Source organism: Eutrigla gurnardus (genome assembly GCF_963514095.1).
Source record: "Eutrigla gurnardus genome assembly, chromosome: 9".
NCBI classification, from domain to species: domain Eukaryota; kingdom Metazoa; phylum Chordata; class Actinopteri; order Perciformes; family Triglidae; genus Eutrigla; species Eutrigla gurnardus.
The window spans coordinates 3,366,948-3,389,260 of NC_139923.1; the positions used below are offsets into that span (position 1 = coordinate 3,366,948).

General features: G+C 43.5%; 2 protein-coding genes across 6 annotated transcripts in view; both read left to right on the forward strand.

Annotated features, from left to right (window-relative positions):
• syt8 (synaptotagmin VIII) overlaps nt 1-15,801 on the forward strand; it is a 34,615-nt gene extending 18,814 nt beyond the window's left edge. For both annotated transcript variants that reach the window (XM_084018410.1, XM_084018411.1), the window contains exons 6-9: nt 32-199; nt 295-412; nt 9,578-9,711; nt 13,423-15,801. In XM_084018410.1, coding sequence (XP_083874536.1) covers nt 32-199; nt 295-412; nt 9,578-9,711; nt 13,423-13,659 — 657 coding nt within the window. In that variant the 3' untranslated portion in view covers nt 13,660-15,801. The remainder of the gene's footprint in view (nt 1-31; nt 200-294; nt 413-9,577; nt 9,712-13,422) is intronic.
• A 2,613-nt stretch (nt 15,802-18,414) lies between these two features.
• The window catches only part of LOC311019165 (troponin I, fast skeletal muscle-like), a 109,180-nt gene continuing 105,281 nt past the window's right edge, over nt 18,415-22,313 (forward strand). For all 4 annotated transcript variants that reach the window (XM_084018415.1, XM_084018416.1, XM_084018417.1 and 1 more), the window contains exon 1: nt 18,415-18,608. In XM_084018415.1, coding sequence (XP_083874541.1) covers nt 18,430-18,608 — 179 coding nt within the window. In that variant the 5' untranslated portion in view covers nt 18,415-18,429. The remainder of the gene's footprint in view (nt 18,609-22,313) is intronic.

A 22,313-nucleotide genomic window follows, 5' to 3' on the forward strand; every position in this document is an offset into this window, starting at 1 on the left:
CGGCTTCTAACTGGGCAATTCTTTGTCTCAGATATCCAAGTCTTCCCTCTTGAAGTCGACGGCAGTGATGCAGGTTTTCGACTTCAACAGATTCTCCAAACACAACATCATCGGTGAGGTCCGGGTGGAGCTTTCCAGCGTCGACTGGCACCATGTCATCGAGGAGTGGGAGGACCTCGCTGAGCCCGCCAAGTTTGAGGTTTTCCTTGTCGTTGTTGTTCTTTTAAATTATCATTATATTCACACCACAATATTATTTGATGAGCTTTGCTTAAAGATTTCCGTTTAATGCAGGAAGAAAATCTGGGCGAGATCTGCTTCTCTCTGCGTTACGTTCCCACCGGCGGCAGACTGACCGTGGTGGTGCTGGAGGCCAAAAACCTGAAGAGCATGGACATTGGCGGCTCTTCAGGTAAGACTGAGACAACATCTCTATTCCAAAATATTTCCACACAGTCTGCATCGATGGTGACTCGGCGGTAGAGGGGGTATAAAGCTTCATATATTTTTAAAGATATTTTTAAGAGTCCTGACTCTTCCTGTGGACCACCATCAGATATTATTTCAGGAAAAATATGTCTGGAAATCAATGGTGAGCGATACTTATTTATCCCAGTTAAATTGTACCATTAATTACACATATGACGTTGATTAAAAGGTTTGTTGTATCATTTAGTTTTGTGTGACAGAGCTCAGTGAACTACATCTCGTCTCAAACAAAGTACTGACAAAAAGTTGTCAAGGTATTGACCAACTTCATTTGTGTAATTCATGCCACAATTCAAACAGGTCAAAACACGATTTTTTTTGACTGCAGTACATATTTGTTTCCTAAATAAGGTCCCATGGTCATCCACTGGAAGGGGAGGGATTTCACCTCAAGTTTTTTTCTCATGGGGCACCATTGAGCTGCAAAATGGGATGATGGGACGTATGAGACGTATGGGATGATGGGACATATGAGACGTATGTGACATATGGAACGTATGAGATGTATGGGATGATGGGACGTATGAGACGTATGGGATAATGGGACGTATCAGACGTATGGGATGTATGTGATGTATGGGATGATGGGACGTATGGGATGATGGGACGTATGAGACGTATGAGGCGTATGGGATGTATGGGACGTATGAGATGTATGAGAAGTATAAGACATATGAGACGTATGGGATGTATGGGATGATGGGACGTATGAGACGTATGGGATGTATGGGATGATGGGACGTATGAGACGTATGGAACGTATGGGACGTATGGGACGTATGGGACTGTTACGACCCCAAATAGTATCCAGGGGGATCTGGGGAGTAACAAAGAATATTTTTAGGTTCTGGGGGACAAGGAGGAGACACAGACAGAGGTAACGGTAAGCAAAAAAGGTTTATTGATGAGCCAAAGCACTAAGAACCACTTTCCCAAAAGAGGAAAGCACAAATCAAAGGAACTAACTCCAAACCAACCAAATACTCCACTACTCAGAACTACTCAGAACTACAACAACGGCACTGCGTCACTAGCTCCCACACACAAACAATTGTCAACTGCTTGATGGCACAAAACGGCCCTGTGCAGCTGTCTGCTCCCAGCTTATATAGCCCTCAGGTGAGCACAGGTGCACTAAATTTCCTGATTGCCAGGGTTGCAATCAGAAAGGGGGGGGAAAGGTCATCTGGGGAGAGAACACAATGAAACACAAACACAACACAAACACAACACACTAGATCCGTAACACTCCCTCCCATAAGAGCAAACATGTAATTTTCAGAGCCACCACAAACTCTAATTGTCACCACATGGGAAACCGACTACTCGCTTCACCATTCACGTGGGTCAGTTACCCATACATTCAACCCCAAAAAATGTACAAATGGGTAACCTACCCTCTTCCCACCTTACCCGCGGGATAGTGCGTCCGCCACAACATTCTCTGTCCCCTTCTTGTGCTGGATCTCCAGATTGTAACCCTGCACTAACAAAGCCCAACGTATTAACCTCTGGTTATGGTTGTACATCTGGGCTAGGAACACGAGAGGGTTATGGTCGGTATACACAGTCACTGACGCGGAACTGGAACCAACATACACCTCGAAATGCTGCAGCGCCAGTAGCATGGCTAAGGTCTCCTTCTCTATCGTAGAGTAGTTCAGCTGATGTCTTTTGAACTTAACTGAGAAGTAGCACACAGGATGGCACACATCTCCCCCTCCTTCCTGCAGCAGCACAGCACCGGCTCCAGAAGCACTGGCGTCAACCTCTAACTTGAACGGAAGAGAGAAGTTAGGCGCAGCCAGGACAGGGGCACTGCAGAGAAGAGACTTAGCAGCGTTGAAGGCATGTTGGCACTCATTGTTCCATGCAAAAGGCACAGCAGGGCTACACAATTTAGTGAGAGGTGCCACCACCACAGAGAAGTTTTTACAAAAACACCGGTAGTACCCAGTCATACCCAGAAACCGACGGAGCTCACGTCTGGTTGTAGGAACCGGATAGGACAGCACGGCGGTGATTTTAGCGTCTACTGGACGGACCTGTCCGTGACCCACCTGTTTCTCCAGATACGTGACTGTAGCCTTACCAAACTCACACTTTGCAAGGTTTAGGGTCAAAGAGGCCTCCACAAGCCGTTGGAACACCACGTTCAAGCTGGCTAGATGGTCAGCCCAGGTGTCAGAGTACACCACCACATCATCAAGATACACATTGCAACGGGGCACATCTCCCAACACCAGTTGCATCAGATGCTGAAAAGTAGCAGGTGCATTCCTCATGCCAAAGGCCATTACGGTGTACTGCAGGAAATGGTCAGGCGTTACAAAAGCTGAGATATCCGAAGCCCGTGAGGTTAAAGGAACCTGCCAATATCCCTTTAATAGGTCTAATTTTGTAATGAACACTGCTGGGCCAATGCTGTCTATGCAATCTTCCATCCTAGGCAGTGGGAAGGAATCTGGTACAGTAACTGCATTGACTTTGCGGAAATCCGTACAAAAACGGGCCGTGCCGTCAGACTTAGGAGCCAACAAACATGGTGAGCTCCAGGGGCTGCGACTGGGCTTAGCTAAACCATTTGACAACAGATACTCTGCCTCTTTTCTCATGACCTCCCTTTTTGCCACAGGGCAACGGTAAGCATGCTGCTTGATAGGGGCGGCATTACTGACTTCGACATTGTGGCTTAACACATTGGTGCATGATGGCACATTATGGAACAAAGTGGGACAGGAGTGAAGCAAACGGATTGCATCTTCCCGCTGACAATCAGAGAGATAAGATAGATGTGTTCCTATTTCAGACATCGACTCTGAGTTCAGTAACCAGCCACATTGCGGACCGTTGGTAATTGAGGCCAAACCATCATCAGACATGGCTTCCCCACAAACCAATGAATCAGAAATTGCTTCGGAAGCAACAGTATCCAAAGTTACCTTCTCCTTTACTTGGACCTCTTCCCTGGAATGATAAGGTTTAAGCATGTTGATATGGCATAGTCGTGTTTTTCGTCGGCGCTCAGGTGTGTATGATGTAATCGGTGATTGACACCTTATTCTTCACCACATACGGACCTGAGAAACGAGCCGTCAGAGCAGATCCAGGCAAGGGTAGTAATACCAGAACTTGATCACCAGGTTGAAACTGCCGTTCAACCGCTTTCCTGTCAAACCGTGTTTTCATACTCTCCTGGGATGAGGAGAGTGCCTCTTTAGCCAGCAAGACTGCCCGATGCAGACGCTCCCTACACTGGGAGACAAAATCCAATATATTAGTCTCTTGAGAGGAATCTGACATAAACCGCTCCTTCAACACTTTAAGGGGGCCACGCACATTATGCCCAAACACCAGTTCAGCTGGGCTGAATCCGAGGGACTCCTGTGTAGCATCACAAATTGCAAAGAGAACAAAGGGAAGCCCCTCATCCCAATCCTTCTCTGTATCATGACAGTACTTCCTTAACATCGACTTTAAAGTCTGGTGCCAACGTTCAAGTGCACCTTGGGACTCTGGATGGTATGCACTAGACACAGAGTGCGATATGCCTAAAGACTGCAACGTCTGTTGGAAGGTTTTGGAAAGGAAATTTGTTCCTTGATCAGTTTGCACCACTTTGGGTAACCCAAAGGTAGTGAAAAACTTAGTCAGAGCTTTTGTAATGGTCGGCGCAGTGATCTTCCGCAGGGGAATTGCCTCTGGAAAACGAGTGGTAACACACATCATAGTTAGCGAGAACTGATTACCCGACTTCGTTTTGGGCAGAGGGCCAACACAATCCACAATGACCCGTGCGAATGGCTCACCAACAGCAGGGATAGGTCGTAAGGGGGCCGGAGGCACAACCTGGTTGGGTTTCCCCACCATCTGGCAGGTGCGACAGGTGTTACAGAAACGCCTCACATCAGCTTTCATTCCTGGCCAGAAGAAATGTTTCAACATTCAGTCATACGTCTTCGTAACACCTAGATGACCAGACCATAGATGCTCATGCGCTAATTCTAGCACCTGCTGCCGACACCCAATTGGAACCACTAGCTGTTGAACCGTGCCCCAATCCTCAACTGAATCATCTGATGTTCCCATCCGCGAAACCCATTTACGCATTAACACCCCATCGTCAACACTGAAACACTGTTTCCTACTGCCCTTACAGTCGCCTCCCTTGACTGCGGCAAAACACTTTGATAGGGAAGAATCCCTTTTCTGAGCACTAATTAGTGCTTCACGAGTCAATGACACTGGTATTTCAGAAGCACTAACAAACTCTTTCAACTCCTCACTCTCCTTTGATGTGCAATCTACCAACCCGTCGCCAGGTTGCAACACTTCCTCAGATAACACTGAAGAAAATAAGGAGTCAGACAACTCAACTTCTTGAGCCTGTTTTTTAGCTTGAGCCCTAGTCAAAACACTAACCTTAAACACATCCGGATGGTGATTAACCAGGTCATCAGGTCCAGAGTCATGAAAAGGAACACTAACAACCTCAGGAGCAGGATAAACCTTACCTCCCGCTATGTCGTTCCCCATTATGAAGTCGACACCTTCGATTGGAAAGCAGGGGCAGACAGCAACTGGGAAGAGACCGGTAACCAAATCTGATGTAACATGGATATAATGTAGAGGTGCGGGTACAAAACCCATCCCGATACCTCTTACTATGGTACTTGTCGTACAGGCAGAGGTATCACTCACAGGCAGGACGCTGGCAAGGATGAATGATAGAGAGCCACCCGTGTCTCGCAACACGGTGACTGAACGCTTGTCCTCCGACTTTCCGGTGAGAGACACCGATCCGGTAAAGATGAATGGCTTAAAACACTCATCAGGGATGTTTTTATCTCCGGGCCGGCTATCGGAGGACACTGTTTTAATTAAGCCCATTCCCTTTGTCGGCCTGTAAGCTGCCCCAGCTGGTTTCGGACCTGGCACCTGCTGCTTACGCTTCATGGAAACGCAATCTGCAATGAGGTGACCAGGTTTGTGACAGAAGAAGCACTGTCTCTCCGCCATAGGACCTGACAAGGCTGCTCTGGGCTGAGTGATACGAGCGTCATCAGACCTCTGCGAAAAACCACGATGGAAGGGAGGATCTGATTTACTAAAGACACTCTTGTGCATGAGAGCAAACTCCTCCGCCAGTGTAGCAGCCTGCTGTAGTGTAGCTACCTTCTGCTCATTCAGGTAGATCACAGTACGCTCAGTCACACAGTTTTTGAACTCTTCCACCAACATCAGCTCACGCAGTAAAGTATAGTCCTTTGCCTTACAGGATGCACACCATCTGTCGAAGAGGATCTCTTTCTCCCTGGCAAAGTCTATAAAGTTCTGGGTTACCGTTTTCCTGAGACTACGAAAACGCTGCCGGTAGGCCTCTGGCACTAGCTCATAGGCTCGAAGAATATCGCTTTTTACCGTCTCATACACAAGACTGTCTTCCGTGGAGAGAAAAGCACACACTTCCTGAGCCTTACCAGTTAGTTTACACTGCAGGAGTATAGCCCACACATCCTTTGGCCAATGCAGAGCAATGGCAATGCGCTCAAATGCACCAAAGTAGGATTCTATCTCAGTCTCTCGAAACATAGGAACCATTGCCACATTCTTACGAACATCAAAGACGTCATCAGGATCTGACAGTGATCGTCTACCAGAGATAGAAGCGTCGGCTTCACTCTTCTGTAACTCTAACTGGCGCATCCTAACAGCCGTTTCTGACTCCAATTTCTTTAACTCGAGCTCTGACTCAAACTCCAACTTCTTTAGTTCCAACTCTCTCCGGAGTTGAAACTCTCGCTCTTCCTTCTTATCCTGAGTCTCCTGCTGAAGACGAGCCACACGCATTTTTACCCGGGCACTTGCCATAGAACCCGGAGAGGTAGAGAGTGGCTCAAACCGTGGCATCGTGTACGGTTTTACCCCATCCCCACTATCCTCTCCCTCTGGAGTAAGACCACCCGGCTGAGGCTCAACCACCCTTTCCTGTCTCTCCTCCGAGGACACCGCTGCCATAGCCCCAGCTATCGCACCAGGTGACTCTTCCAAAACCTGTGAAGCAAGAATTCCCCTCTCTACCAATCCTTGCAAAAGGACCGCTTTCAGTTTTTTCTGAATAAGGGACCTTGACACAGATATACCATAGTACTCGGCAATGGTACACAAATCATCCTTCCTACAGCCATCAATCTGACTTAAAGTAGGATGAGCCACAAACTCTTCTATGCTAAATACTGCCATAATAGCAGAGGGAAGCTAAGAAGAGCCACAAGCTAGTCATGTAGCTAAGCTACTAACAAATAGTGCAACAACACCAACATGTATATCCACTGAGCTTACTTCCTCTTTCACTAGTGACAAGTGCGATGAGTGTCAATGCTAGGTGCCCACACACACACACACCAATACCAAGCCCAGCCTTATAAAAAAAAAACAACTTCCCCAGCTTCTACCTAAATCTACCTGTCTTCTGGAGCTTGCCGGGCTCGAGGCGACTTGAAAGGCTAAACTTCAGCGGCCGGAGCCCTGAAACGCCTACCTCCGTCAGGGAACTAGTCCCCACCCAGGATTCACTCTGAAAACAAAAAAGGTAAAATAACAAATGAGTGCCTGAAGGAAAGACCAATAAAGTCCAGCTGGACACTCCCCTACCTCACTGAGGAAGCCATTTTAACCGTTTGATTAAGACTGAACCCCTGGTCAACCAGACAATGACACTCACCACGTAGCCACCACTGCTAATGCAACACCTACAAACCTGAGCTTTCCAATAGAACCAACTATCGAGCTACTCCTTGTCGCATCCCGGACGAGCCCCCACTTGTTACGACCCCAAATAGTATCCAGGGGGATCTGGGGAGTAACAAAGTATATTTTTAGGTTCTGGGGGACAAGGAGGAGACACAGACAGAGGTAACGGTAAGCAAAAAAGGTTTATTGATGGGCCAAAGAACTAAGAACCACTTTCCCAAAAGAGGAAAGCACAAATCAAAGGAACTAACTCCAAACCAACCAAATACTCCACTACTCAGAACTACTCAGAACTACAACAACGGCACTCCGTCACTAGCTCCCACACACAAACAATTGTCAACTGCTTGATGGCACAAAAAGGCCCTGTGCAGCTGTCTGCTCCCAGCTTATATAGCCCTCAGGTGAGCACAGGTGCACTAAATTTCCTGATTGCCAGGGTTGCAATCAGAAAGGGGGGGGAAAGGTAATCTGGGGAGAGAACACAATGAAACACAAACACAATACAAACACAACACACTAGATCCGTAACAGGGACGTATGTGACGTATGGGATGATGGGACGCATGAGACGTATGAGACGTATGGGACATATGGGACGTATGTGACGAATGGGATGATGGGACGTATGAAACGTATGGGACGTATGGGATGATGGGACGTATGAGACGTATGGGATGATGGGACGTATGAGACGTAATGTATATGAGAGGTATGAGACGTATGAGACATATGGGACGTATGGGATGATGGGACGTATGAGACGTATGGGATGATGGGACGTATGAGATGTATGAGACGTATGGGACGTATGAGACGTATGGGACGTATGGGACATATGGGACGTATGGGATGATGGGACGTATGAGACGTATGGGATGTATGGGATGATGGGACGTATGAGACTTTTGAGACATATGGGACGTATGGGATGATGGGACTTATGGGACGTATGGGATGATGGGACGTATGAGACGTATGGGACGTATGGGATGATGGGACGTATGAGACGTATGGGATGATGGGACGTATGAGACTTATGAGACGTATGAGACATGTGGGACGTATGGGATGATGGGATGTATGAGACGTATGGGACGTATGGGATGATGGGACGTATGAGACGTATGGGACATATGGGACATATGAGACGTATGGGACGTATGGGACTTATGAGACGTATGGGACGTATGGGATGTATATGAGATGTATGGGACATATGAGACGTATTGGACATATGAGACGTATGGGACGTATGGGATGTATATGAGACGTATGGGACGTATGGGATGTATGGGATGATGGGACGTATGAGACCTATGAGACGTATGGAACGTTTGGGACAAATGGGACAATGTATTGGAATTGGATGATGATAGGACGTAGATGAAGATGATGATAGGACAGAGATGAAGATAATGATAGGTCATAGATGAAGATGATGATAGGACAGAGATGAAGATGATGATAGGACAGAGATGAAAATGATGATAGGACAGAGATGAAGATGATGATAGGTCATAGATGAAGATGATGATAGGACGTAGATGAAGATGACGCATCATTTAATGGTGAAACCAAAACTGATCAAATGTATCCGGTGCAACAAAACAGCGAGGCTTGCTTGTGACGTTCAGGTGTGCATGAAGAAGCTGTTGGTGCGTTCCCTTCTTTGACTACATGTAACATGAACAGTCTTCTGTAGCTGAAGCTTCTTAAACTAAACAACTACATTGTTAGGGTGCAATCAGAAGTTTTCAGAGCCTGTAGCCGAAACAGGTAATTAATCACCAGCCACCGCAGGTTAACGGTAATTTACCAAATCATGTTTTTGTGTAATCCAGGGAATATCAATCAAAATGGTGTTGGGTGGTTTTAATAAGGTTATAGAACTCAATCATAAATACAATATGTTTAAATTGTGGAATCCTGGAAAGAATCAAGGTGTTGGTTTATTTATTTTTTTTGTTGTTGTTCTCAAATACATTTCTCAAACAGCAAAACATAAATTATTACTTTCTTTGCGGAGATTTCTCATCTGATGTTATGATTGAATATCTTGTCGGTAAACAATCAATACCACTCAGAAGAAATATTTGCAATGAACCAAAGAATTATGATTCGGTGTCAATCCAAAGATTAATTAAAATGTATTATTTCTTAATATTATGAGGTTTCTTTTATCCATTTTTTAAATATGTATTTTCTTATTTTTTCATTTGACTTACAGACAATTGTACCCCTCAGACAAGTAAAGACATATTTCATCTTTTTGAAAAAATATCACTTCATTTCCACTTAATGCATGAGTTTAACAAGTGCTTGGTGTTTGTAGACCCGTATATGAAGGTGCAGTTGGCTCTGGACAAGAGAAAGTGGAAGAAAAGGAAGACGTCCGTTAAAAAGAACACGCTGAACCCCTATTACAACGAGTCCTTCACCTTCGACGTGTCCTTTGAACAAATCCAGGTGAGTGTCACCAGATAAGAAATACAACACAGTTTGATTTTAGGAGTTTTACACAAACACATTAATCAAACATTTTAAGTAGGGTTTCTGGGGACATTTTAAAGTTGTACTCCGTAAGATTTGATTGAAGATCCGTTGCTTCTAGCGGCCACTTTGGTGGTAGATGTAACTGCAGGCTAGTCTTTGGGACCTCGGCTGTGGTCGAATAGTCAAAAAAATTAGGTCCTCACTCCTATTCCTAACTCCTACTCCTAACTCCTATTCCTAACTCCTTTTCCTCAACCGGGGGGTGAAACGTCACGGGGTTAAGGAAAGGCGATAGGAGAACTCAAAAGGATTTAGGAAAAGTCGACCGCGCTGCTCAGAGAATCCAACCAGACTTTCACTAAGCGACGTCATTATAATGCTGCTGATGATGGACAGCTGATGATCGGCACGGGTGATTGACATGCGTCTGCACTGGAGAAACTACAATAATGGACTACAAAAAGAACATAGTCCACTTCTCCCCATGTTGTTGGTTTTATAAACAGCTGTTCTCTGACCGGCTTCAGTTCAGCAGCTCCTCCTTCCTGTTTGACCGTTTGCTGTGTTTACATTTCATTTGTGGTTTTAGTTTCGTTTTTGTCAAGTTTGTAACATGATTGAAATAAATAAAAAATACCATTAAATAGGTTGGTTTCATGTGACGTCACAGTGCTGCATCGCGAACGTGCTAAATCCAGATGGATGGCATGAAGTGAAGTCTGCCCATAGAACTGCCGTGTGAAAAAGTAAAGATGCCCATGTTTTGTGTAGTTTACGGCTGCTACAATCGTTCTACCCGTGAAAAGGAAAAACATTTTTTAGAGTACCAAAGGTTGTCGTCCATAAAGGTGAGAATTGTAAAAAGCTCACAAAATACCGTAAAAACCGTAAAAAGTGGATTTTAAACCTACGTCTGCGGGTCTGACACCCCTTTTCCACCAACGCGAACCTAGTTCAAGAACCGGGCCGCTGCCCGTGCTGGTTCGCAGTTGGTTCAACTTGCGAACCTTCTGAGAACCTGTTTGCGTTTCCACCGGCTAGAGAGCCCAGAGAGCCACGTCATTACGTCACTGTATACGTCTGAGGTTTCCCCGCAGCGCTAATTTCAAGCATAACAGACATGTCTCTTCAGAAAGTGTTTATTTTGGCAAATAATACAACAACAATAAAATACACAAAATACTTAAATTGTAGAACAGTGTGAGATCAATAGATCAGGGCCCGGTTTCCCGAAGCCTTCTTAAAGCCTTCTTATCGCTACGTCATTCGTAACCCCTACTTAGAGTTCCTACTTAACATTTTGCGTGTTTCCCGAAACGTTCTTTGCTACGAATCTCTTTCGTACGTCATACGTTGGTAAGAGTGGTCTGGAGCACTCTTAGAGCCTTCTTAGCTCTACCGTAGCGATGTTTCAGCTCCTGACGCTAGTCACCGCCACTGTACAGTAATCCAGAAATCCCCGTTGCGCATGGAACTGTACATTGCCAGTGTTGTGTTTCACCAATGGTGTGGTGTCCATTTCAACTGAAGTTTCTTGTGGCGATGAACAACGTAAAAACGTGAATGTATTGTTACGCACACTCGATATAGAAAAAATATTTATTCGATCCTTTCCAGGAACAAAAAAGTAATCCAATGCGCTTGTAAATTAGGAAAAAACTACCATCTTAACGGAGAAAATATCAAACAAATAATTTATATCAACAGTAGTGGTCAAAACAAAGTAGCCTATGTTACCAGGCTACGCTCATCCATCGCCCAACACAAACATTCGTCAGCCCCCATGACGATGACAAACGTCAAATAACATACGAGAACAAATAAGATAATAATACAAAGTCATTTTGTCATACAAAAACTTTCCATACTCCAAAGCCACAAAAAATTATATTAAAAGTAAAAAACAGCAAAGTGGCTGTAACTAATGGTTTTAAGTCATTCATGAAGAAAATAAAAATAAAATGCGAATGCATTTCATCACAAGGCTAAGCTTTACCGCAACCTCAGAAGTAGCCTAGTAAAGTATTACAGTGTCATTTAATTAGCCCATTAGGCCTAGTCAATGTCAAGGCATGCACAATCCTGCAAGCAATTTGGGAAATTGGCACATCGTCAAAAAATTAGGGTCTGAGTGGCTAAAATGTCATAAATGGACGCCGGGGACGGTTGTGAACGATGGCAAAAATATGGCAGCGATACAACGCATCCTCGTGCTGAACCAAAGACGTCGCCATCCTCGGAGCCGTTTAGTTGAAATACATGATTTCATAAGGATCAACTTCAATCCCATGGAGATATTTACCGACGCGGCTATATTGCATAAGTTTCGACTACAACGGCAACAAATACGCATGTGATTAAGGATGTAATTGGCTCAATCTCCTCCGCTGTTTCTATATTTTCTATGTCTTTTTTTAAATCAGTATAGGCTGTGGTAGTATGTTCGACCTAAATAAATGTTTAGGCCTAGAAGGATTTCTAGCAATGTTTTATTCGCAAATACTGCAATATCCTACATTTTATAATATAGTGCTGTCATGCACATGCGCATGAAATGGAAAATCAAACTCTGAGCAGTCGATTTCAGCACTTTCTTTCTGGACAGCGCCGTGTAAGGAGTGTTTCTTAAGAAGACTCCTAAAGGCCAAGTTATGCTTCCGCGTCGACACAACGCAAGGGGGCTTGCGGACCCCTTACGTCCTTGCGGACCCCCCTTACGTCCAACGCAAGGGCCTGACGTGCACCTCCCAAAAATCCTAGACGCGCGTCGAGGCGACGCAACACCAACGCAACACCAACGCAGCGGCATTTGGCCGGCATTTTTACTCCGCCAGTAAAAACGAAAAATGATTATAGAGAGGCAAAGTCCCGCCCCTTCCTGTGTCCTTATTTGAGAAGAAATATGTAAAGTAGTTACGACTCTCCTTTTCAGGATTACGGCAGAATCTTGGTGTGAAAAGGCCTTCTGTCTCTGTGTCGGGCCTTCGAGGTCTGTGAGCCTTGATACATCAAGAGGCATGTTTGATCTGGGTTTGAGCTTCACACCTTGCTGTTTGGCTACATTGCACCTACAAGTGGCCACCAACTGCTGCTGCTAACTTTTGCATGTTATACAGTTAGAGGTTCATTCATGGATACATTGATGGGCTACAATCTGTTCAAGGATAAAGACGGATTCTAACCATGTTCTATGGAGTTTAGTAAATCGTATGAAAGCAATACTTGAAAAACTAATGATTTTAAGATTTACAATTTGACAATTGGGTTTCGTTTGCTTAAAAATATGAAAATCATCACATGGAAAAAAACATGGAAATCATCCATTAAAACCCACTGAACTTATTATAACGCGTGAATTTATTTCTGATTTGCACCTAAATGTTTCTCTGAAAAAGATGGATATACAGTATTTTATGAAAAATAATTTAATGCGTTACAATACATTAAAGGTTATCTCCTTAAAACCCCTTAAATACTGTAATAACATTATTTCTATTGGTTAAATCCATTAAATGAGAAGGTTTAAAAAAGCAAGGAATTGATGAATATAAACCAATGGCTGCATGCGAGGATATATGAAAAAATGTATGAATGAGAATTTGGTGTAAATCTTATAAAACCTGTAAAGAAACCATACACGCTGCTGTTTTAAGGTTTCTTAAAGACTCCTGCTGTCGTCCACAGAGGGTGAACCTGGTGATCTCCGTATGGGACCATGACGCCATCACCCGGAACGACCCCATAGGGAAGATCTACCTGGGCTGCGACGCCTCGGGGAACCAGCTGAGACACTGGGCCGACATGTTGTCCAACCCGCGGCGGCCGGTCGCTCAGTGGCACAACCTGCTGACGGCTGAGCAGGTCAACTCCACCCTAACCCTGAAGAAGAAGATCCCCCTCCAACATTTACTGCCCTTCTGATGCAAACACAGCACCGTGGTCCTCTATGCATCAGGACAAAGAGATATAAATAAGAATATTTCTGCTGTTCTGCTTAAATCTATCTGATTACTTTGTATTTAACATTTAGGGCCCTAGTTTCGTAGACCAGGCGCAGTCAGCTTTCAGCGCACCTGCGCCGCGCCGACGGGGTGTGTCCGCCTGGATTTTGCAAGTTTCGTGCACCGCGCAGGCTCGCGCAGGCACACCTCCCGTCTCGCCCACCGGCGCAAGTGGGAAAGAGGGAGGAGAAGAAGGCGTGAGTGGGAGACGAGGAGGAGACGAGGCGTGGACTGGGATTAACACAGCCGATTCAGATCTTCACCAATCAAATGAGCTCCTCTCCTCACCTTTAAAGGAAAAGTTCGGAATTTTGGACATAGGTCCTCATTTCCAACTTACCCGAGGTGATATAGGTCGGTGGAGACCGTTTTCAGCACAATTGGTCCAGTCCTTATAGTTGCCCAAGTCACCGTTGCTAACTGGTGTTGAGCTAGCGCACGTCAACGGTAACATCCAGCCTGTCATTAAAAACAGCTTTAACTGCTCCGCAGAACACCCGAGACAAATGTATTATAACGTCGGACTATCGATGTACATGTCAGTGTTGGTAGAATAATTAAAAAAATGTTTTTAATGCTGCTACGAGTACTAGCTGTCACGACTGTAGGGCGCTTAGGTTTCGTTTTTACGCACTACTACTAACACGCAAAGTAAAATTCCGCTGCTGCTGAGAAACTAGTCCCTCAAAATGTTTTATCATTGAAAATGCAAGGTTGGTTTAATTTCTAAAATTATTCTACCAACACTGACATGTACATCGATAGTCCGACGTTATAATACATTTGTCTCGGGTGTTCTGCGGAGCAGTTAAAGCTGTTTTTAGTGACAGGCTGGATGTTACCGTTGACGTGCACTAGCTCAACACCAGTTAGCAACGGTGACTTGTGCAAATATAAGGACTGGACCAATTGTGCTGAAAACGGTCTGCACCGACCTATCACCTCGGGTAAGTTGGAAATGAGGACCTATGTCCAAAATTCCGAACTTTTCCTTTAATGCGTTAGGGGAGGTTCAGTGCAAGTTCCGTCACTTGACAACCCGATGACAGAAGCAGCGCCGCCGCTCCCACCACGCGCATCACGCGCTGTGCGCGCGTATCATAATAATAACAATGCCCATATTATAAAAAACAGGAGAGAGAGGGAGATGTTTTGGTCCGAGAGGCTGAGTTTCCGTTACGCGTGCCATCCGCCTTTGATCTGACGTCAGATGTGACGGGACAATCTATATAGATATAAATTCACGTGTTGATTCAATTAGTTGCATTAAATAGTGTTTGTTGTGATTATTTATTGCATTTAAATGTGCCTGGAACTGTGGAAACCTGCCTGTGAGGTCTCGGTGACGTGTGCGCACTGCGCGCCGTCAGCCAAACTTCCGATCCGCCAGCTGTGATTCGCATTGAATGAATGGACTTCATTTACGCCTTGCGCCGAAAGTAGACCAGGTTGGAGCTGGCGAGCTTTCAGCGCAGTCTCGGCGAGGCTTTTTGCCACGAAACTTCCGCTACGCCAAGCTGAATGTGTGACGCCTCCCCCTGCTGCGCCGCCACACCCATCTTGGCGCAGGCGATCCACCAAACTGCCAAACTGACCGTGCGCAAGGCTGCGCGGGTCGAAACTTGCATTGCGCCGGCTCCGCCACCCTGCGCCGCCCTGCGCTGCGCCACGAAACTAGGGCCCTTAAGATTAACAATTATATTTTCATATTAAATTTAAGTCAGAAATCTTATTTTCATTTCAAACTTGAGCACTTCCTGTATGAATTGTATCATACAAAATAAATTTCTTCCCTCAAACTGATGATAATATTCTAAAGTTTGCTGTAATAGTATTAAACATATCTCACATATGTGTTTAAGGTTGGTCATTGAAAAGTGGAAAGTGAATTCTTTGGTGATACAATCTAAAATTCTCCACTTGTGCAAGCCACAACTTAAATCTTTAAAATGATAAGCAATTTACCTTTTTGAGTAAAACTATTATACAATCAAATGAATCTCTGTCTCTTTAAGTTTAAGTTTATTTCCATCTGTAAGCAAAATAAAGCTAAAATGAATTATCATGTTTTCACGATCAGTGTGTAAAAACCAACCAGACAGAAGGAAAACGTGGACGTGCATCAGCGACCTGAGTGCAGTGCCTTTTAAGATGTGAGCTAAAAATATCATGTCTGCAGGACTGCAGGACATGTGATCTGCTCACACAAGATGTTCAAAAGAGAAATCAGCATGTTGGCCTCTTGAGTGATTCTGAGTGCCCTCATGTGGACAAAGGGAAGGGATCAGTTTAACATTTTTTTTATTTTAAACAGGATCAAATTTGGCAAGACTAAAACAGCAACAATCAAATGAAAATTTAATAGCATAACATAAACACAAGAGTTACGGGTCCCTTTCTGTGTGGAGTTTGCATGTTCTCTCCATGTAAGTGTGGGTTCTCTCCGGGTTCTCCGGCTTCCTTCCATAGTCCAAAGACATGCAGGATGGACCTGTCTGTCTCTACATGTCTCCCTGTGATAGACTGGTTACCTGTCTGTCTCTACATGTCAGCCCTGTGATAGACTGGTTACCTGTCTGTCTCTACGTCAGCCCTGTGATAGACTGGTTACCTGTCTGTCTCTACATGTCAGCCCTGTGATAGACTGGTTACCTGTCTGTCTCTACATGTCAGCCCTGTGATAGACTGGCGTCCTGTCCAGGGTGTATCCTGCCTTCGCCCAATGACAGCTGCGGCTCAAGCCCCCCCGCGACCCTGAATACAGGATAAGCGGTAGACGATGGATGGATGGATAAATCATAAAGAGATTAAATAGCAAAGTAAAAAAATGTCATGCATTTATAAGGAAAAAAAAAAATCATTCATATAGGTTTGTAATTTCATAAATTTGTTTTCCTCATGAGGTTGCCACATCAATCTCAAAAATTATCTTTGTAGTTAAATTCTGACTCTATGATCTCACAAATTTGTCTTTTTTGTCTTTAACATCATAAACTGGGATAATAGTCACTTTGTTTTCTCATAAATCTATCACTTTATGATATTGCAAAAATCTTTTTTCTTTAAATGTACCCCCCCAGCTCTTTAATTATTGATATTCCTTTTTTTTTCTAATACGGTATGGTGGTTTTACCTCCTTATAGGTTGTTTTTTTAACTACCAAAAATGTTTGCACTGGCCAGGAGGTACATGGCATGGTACATCATTTCTTATTTATGGAAGCTAACTTTGTTAACACTTTCACACCTGAATCCAGATGGATCCAGATGCAGTATGGTTGCTGCTCAGGGGCTTGTGTTAGTCCGGTCCACCCATTGCTCCTGTGTGGTTACTTCTTTGCATAATTTCAAAATGGTGAGAGCAAAAATCCAAGACTGCAAAATGACAAACTTGGTGTTTCAAAACTGTAGTCCACACACCAATGGGTGACGTCACAATGACTACATCCACTTTTTACTACAGTCATGGGACTTTATTCATTTTAAACTTTAACCCATTTTTCAACTTTCTACATGTGAGCTTGCAGCTCTGCAGTCGCTTGTCTTTCCCCAGAAAGATGAAGGATTCAATTTAGACCGGGGACCAATTAAGCTGATTCAGCAGGTGTGTCTTCCTGCTGCTTCAGGCCTCCAGAGATCAGACTCATTAAATGTCCCTGAGCTCAGGAAGCTCGCTGTGTCTGCACCTGATGCTGACATGTGTCTTCACCTTTCCTTTAATAATATAATTTCCCTCCTTGAAATTAGAAATGGGGAGAAACAATTATAAAATGAAGGGGAAAAAAACATCATATCGCTAATGGCAGACACACAATCTGAAATAATCATGAGAAGGGAGGCGTATTCATACTGACGTTTGTTTGTGGATTACGGTTCTGAAGCCTTGAGTTCGGCATGTTGGCCGTCTTCATGTTAGAGTTTTTGCAACCATATATATATATATACACTCAACAAAAATATAAACGCAACACTTTTGTTTTTGCTCCCATTTTTCATGAGATGGACTTAAAGATCTAAAATTCATTCCAGATACACAATATTACCATTTCTCTCAAACATTGTTCACAAATCAGTCTAAATGTGTGATAGTGAGCACTTCTGCTTTGCTGAGATAATCCATCCGACCTCACAGGTGTGCCAAATCAAGATGCTGATCTGACATCATGATTAGTGCACAGGTGTGCCTTAGACTGTCCACAATAAAAGGCCACCCTGAAATGTGCATTTTTTTTGCTTTATTGGGGGTCTGGGGACTCAGAACCAGTCAGTATCTGGTGTGACCACCATTTGCCTCATGCAGTGCAACACATCTTCTTCGCATAGAGTTTATCAGATTGTCAATTGTGGCCTGTGGAATGTTGGTCCACTCCTCTTCAATGGCTGTGCGAAGTTGCTGGATATTAGTGGGAACTGGTACACGCTGTCGTATACGCCGGTCAAGCACATCCCAAACATGCTCAATGGGTGACATGTCCGGTGAGTATGCTGGCCATGCAAGAACTGGGACATTTTCAGCTTCCAAGAATTGTGTACAGATCCTTGCAACATGGGGCCGTGCATTATCTTGCTGAAACATGAGGTGATGTTCATGGATGTATGGCACAACAATGGGCCTCAGGATCTCATCACGGTATCTCTGTGCATTCAAAATGCCATCAATAAAATGCACCTGTGTTCTTCGTCCATAACAGATGCCTGCCCATACCATAACCCCACCACCACCATGGGCCACTCGATCCACAACATTGACATCAGCAAAGCGCTCACCCACACGACGCCACACACGCTGTCTGTCATCTGCCCTGAACAATGTAAACCGAGATTCATCCGTGAAGAGAACACCTCTCCAACGTGCCAGACGCCATCGAATGTGAGCATTTGCCCACTCAAGTCTGTTACGGCGACGAGCTGGAGTCAGGTCAAGACCCCGATGAGGACGACGAGCATGCAGTTGAGCTTCCCTGAGACGGTTTCTGACAGTTTGTGCAGAAATTGTTTGGTTATGCAAACCAATTGTTTCAGCAGCTGTCTGAGTGGCTGGTCTCAGACGATCTTGGAGGTGAACCTGCTGGATGTGGAGGTCCTGGGCTGGTGTGGTTACACGTGGTCTGCGGTTGTGAGGCCGGTTGGATGTACTGCCATATTCTCTGAAACGCCTTTGGAGACGGCTTATGGTGGAGAAATGAACATTCAATGCACGAGCAACAGATCTGGTTGACATTCCTGCTGTCAGCATGCCAATTGCACGCTCCCTCAATGCTTGTGGCATCTGTGGCATTTTGCTGTGAGACAAAACTACACATTTCAGAGTGGCCTTTTATTGTGGGCAGTATAAGGTACACCTGTGCACTAATCATGATGTCAGATCAGCATCTTGATGTGGCACACCTGTGAGGTGGGATGGATTATCTCAGCAAAGCAGAAGTGCTCACTATCACACATTTAGACAGATTTGTGAACAATGTTTGAGAGAAATGGTAATATTGTGTATGTGGAATGAATTTTAGATCTTTAAGTCCATCTCATGAAAAATGGGAGCAAAAACAAAAGTGTTGCGTTTATATTTTTGTTGAGTGTGTGTGTATATATATATATATATATATATATATATATATATATATATATATAGATATATATATATATATAGATATAGATATAGATATAGATATTGTTTCTGCTGTCTTGACTCCCCCACCCTCTCGTGTTGATTACCCTCCCTGCCCTAATGTGTTTCACCTGTCCCTCGTCAGCTCCCTGCCTCCCGGTCATTGTATCTGTCGGCCTCTGTTTACGTCTGCTCCTGCTCATGTTCTTGCCATTTTCAAGTCCCTTTTTGTTTTCCCTTTTTACCCGGTGTGACAGATTTTGCATAGAATATTGATGCAAATGCATGAATGGGTGAATGAAGGAATGAGTGAATAATTGTCATTCTGCCAAAAGCAAGAGAAATACATATAACAACTAAAAGATACATTTAGTAAAATAGAAAAAGTGAATTGCAACAACATAAGAGTAACCAGAGCCCAATACAGTCACTATTCAAGTAAAACAAGATACATTAAGTAAAATGTGTAAACTAAAATAGTAAAATACTTACATGATTACATGATTAATGGATACATTACATTTAAGGTAAAATAGGGTATTTTGTATTATTTTAAGTGAGTGAGTAGAAACCAATGGCTAAATGGAAGGAAGGATTATATAAGTTGTCTATTAATAATAATAATTGAGATAAATCATTGTAAAGGTAGAAAAAAGAGCTGCTTTTGTGCATCTCAATGGTACCTAAAAGTAAAACTAAAAGCATATCTGACAGTACAAGTCAAGTCAAGTGTGTGCAGGAGCCAGAGAGAGCGTGTCCTCATCACGGCAGATGTGGCCTCCATTGTCACTCTTATCTCCTGTGAATTTCCCTGCCTGGTTATTGACAAACTCAGCTAGACACACTCACACCTCATTATGGAGAGCGGTGACATCAGCAGGTCGGTGGGTTACCAGGATACCTGGAGAGAGGCCCTGACCATCCAATTAAACACGAGAAGAAGAAGAAGAAGAAGAAGAAGAGAAAAAAAACAGGCTCCAGCTCAGCTCCCAGACAATTGTTTTGTGAGCGAGCTGCTGCTGCTTCAGTCGGTCTGCTGAAACACTGAGAAACAGCCGCTACCCACACGGTGAGTGCATTAGACACTGAAGATTAGCTTTCTTACTATGTATGTTATCAGTGAAATGCTCAGGTATCAACATGATGAAACTGTTCAGCCAAAGCCAAATGGATGTGGAGAGGAAGAAATTATAATTAATTTGATTTAAAAGAAAATTACAGCTGTTTGCGACGCCGGTGGTCTTTAAACCAGTTTTTATTTAAGCTAACATTAGCGCCCAGTAATTATACTATCCATGCTCACTGGACATTGACCTTTAATCTGAAGCAATTAATTAAGAAAGAAACATTTGCTGATTGTGTTACTCATTGTGTGAGGTACTGCTTTTATTCAAGTTGCATTTCATTTGAATCCACTTTGGAGTGTTTTTATTTTTCCTGGATGAGGCACAATGGGTCATTCCGTGTCATTTCATCAAATGCCTCCCACCTGACCATCTCAGAATGTCCTGAAAAAATTCAAGTACAAAGACACACTTGTTAGTAGGATTAATCCAAAATATTAGGTCTCTACTGTCAACAGGTTTCTCATGAAACATCATTGAATGAAGGGTAGTTTAGACGGTTTTTGGCATCATGCTCTGAAAAGCCATTTTTAAACAGCAATATCTGGAAAACGATCTCACCTGTGGCCTTCATATTTTCTACAGTGTATATCTGTTACTAATAGCCTCCAGACATGGAATATCAGGGGTGTAGCTCAATGATAACCTAGTATGGTAGGTACTTAAAATGTGGCTTATTGAAATAAAGTAGCACATTTGAAGAGTGGCTGAGCTCCCATTTTTGCAGATAAAAGACTTCTATCACTTCTGCCTCTATCTCTGGTGTTAGCTTAAACATTCTACAAAATATGGTTTCTCTCAGATGATTAGTTTCACAGATATTAAGGCTCAAAAATGGAAGTAAACACATCTTTGCCCAACTTCAGAGCCATATTCCAAAAAACTGACAACACTTATCAGGTCCAAACTTACTTTTTTTTAACGATCATATTCCTGTTAAAATCATATTAAAAAATCGGGAGGGTGTTTTGCCTCAATTTGTTGCAGTGATTTTTTTTAAATCCTGATATTGGTGGGGTTTTTGTGGCCGGTTTTGGTACTGCATGACCTAACAGCCTACTAGTAAACATCACAGCAGGGCAATTCAATTGTTTTTTATCATTTACCAAATACTTACATGTGACTAAATGCTACTGATAAACTTAGCCTTACGAAAACATTAAAATATAGCACAGTTGTAGTTACAGAGGCAATTAGTCCTTGAATGTGAGTTAAACATGCTGAAAGCAGCTTTTAATGTCTTAAACCATGAACAAACAGCATAATATTGAAGACTGTACATTTTGTCATACTTTAAGAATATAAATTACACAACCAAATAAAATAATAATCTTAATTTGAGCATACAGATTTTACATTACAGTACAAAAGTCTCCAAAGTTTGATATTGAATAACAGTTTGTCTCTATACTCACTATGAGGGATCACACATTTTTCATCTTTTAGATCCAATTCCTTCGTCACATTCATTAATTTGGCAGTCACTTTACAAATTGTCTGATGTACATCTCTGCTCTGTTGTGCTCATCTTTTTTGATGGCATACATGCGCCCAGTTTATGTAGAGGGAACGTCAATCCTTGCAATTCTAGCTTGCAGTGGGACATTGCACGTCTTCTCTCCTTGGCCAGTAGAAACTCTTGGCAGGGCCATGTGGGTGCATGAACTGAACCAGTACATCTTCATTTTGATCTGAAACATCTCTGATACTTCCTATCCCCCATTTCTGATCATACACACAACTCACATAGTTGTCTCATAGTGAGCATAGAGTTATTCAGGTGGGAAGATTTTCAGAAATTTGATGAAATGACACGGAATGACCCCAATGGGAACATGGTGGAAAA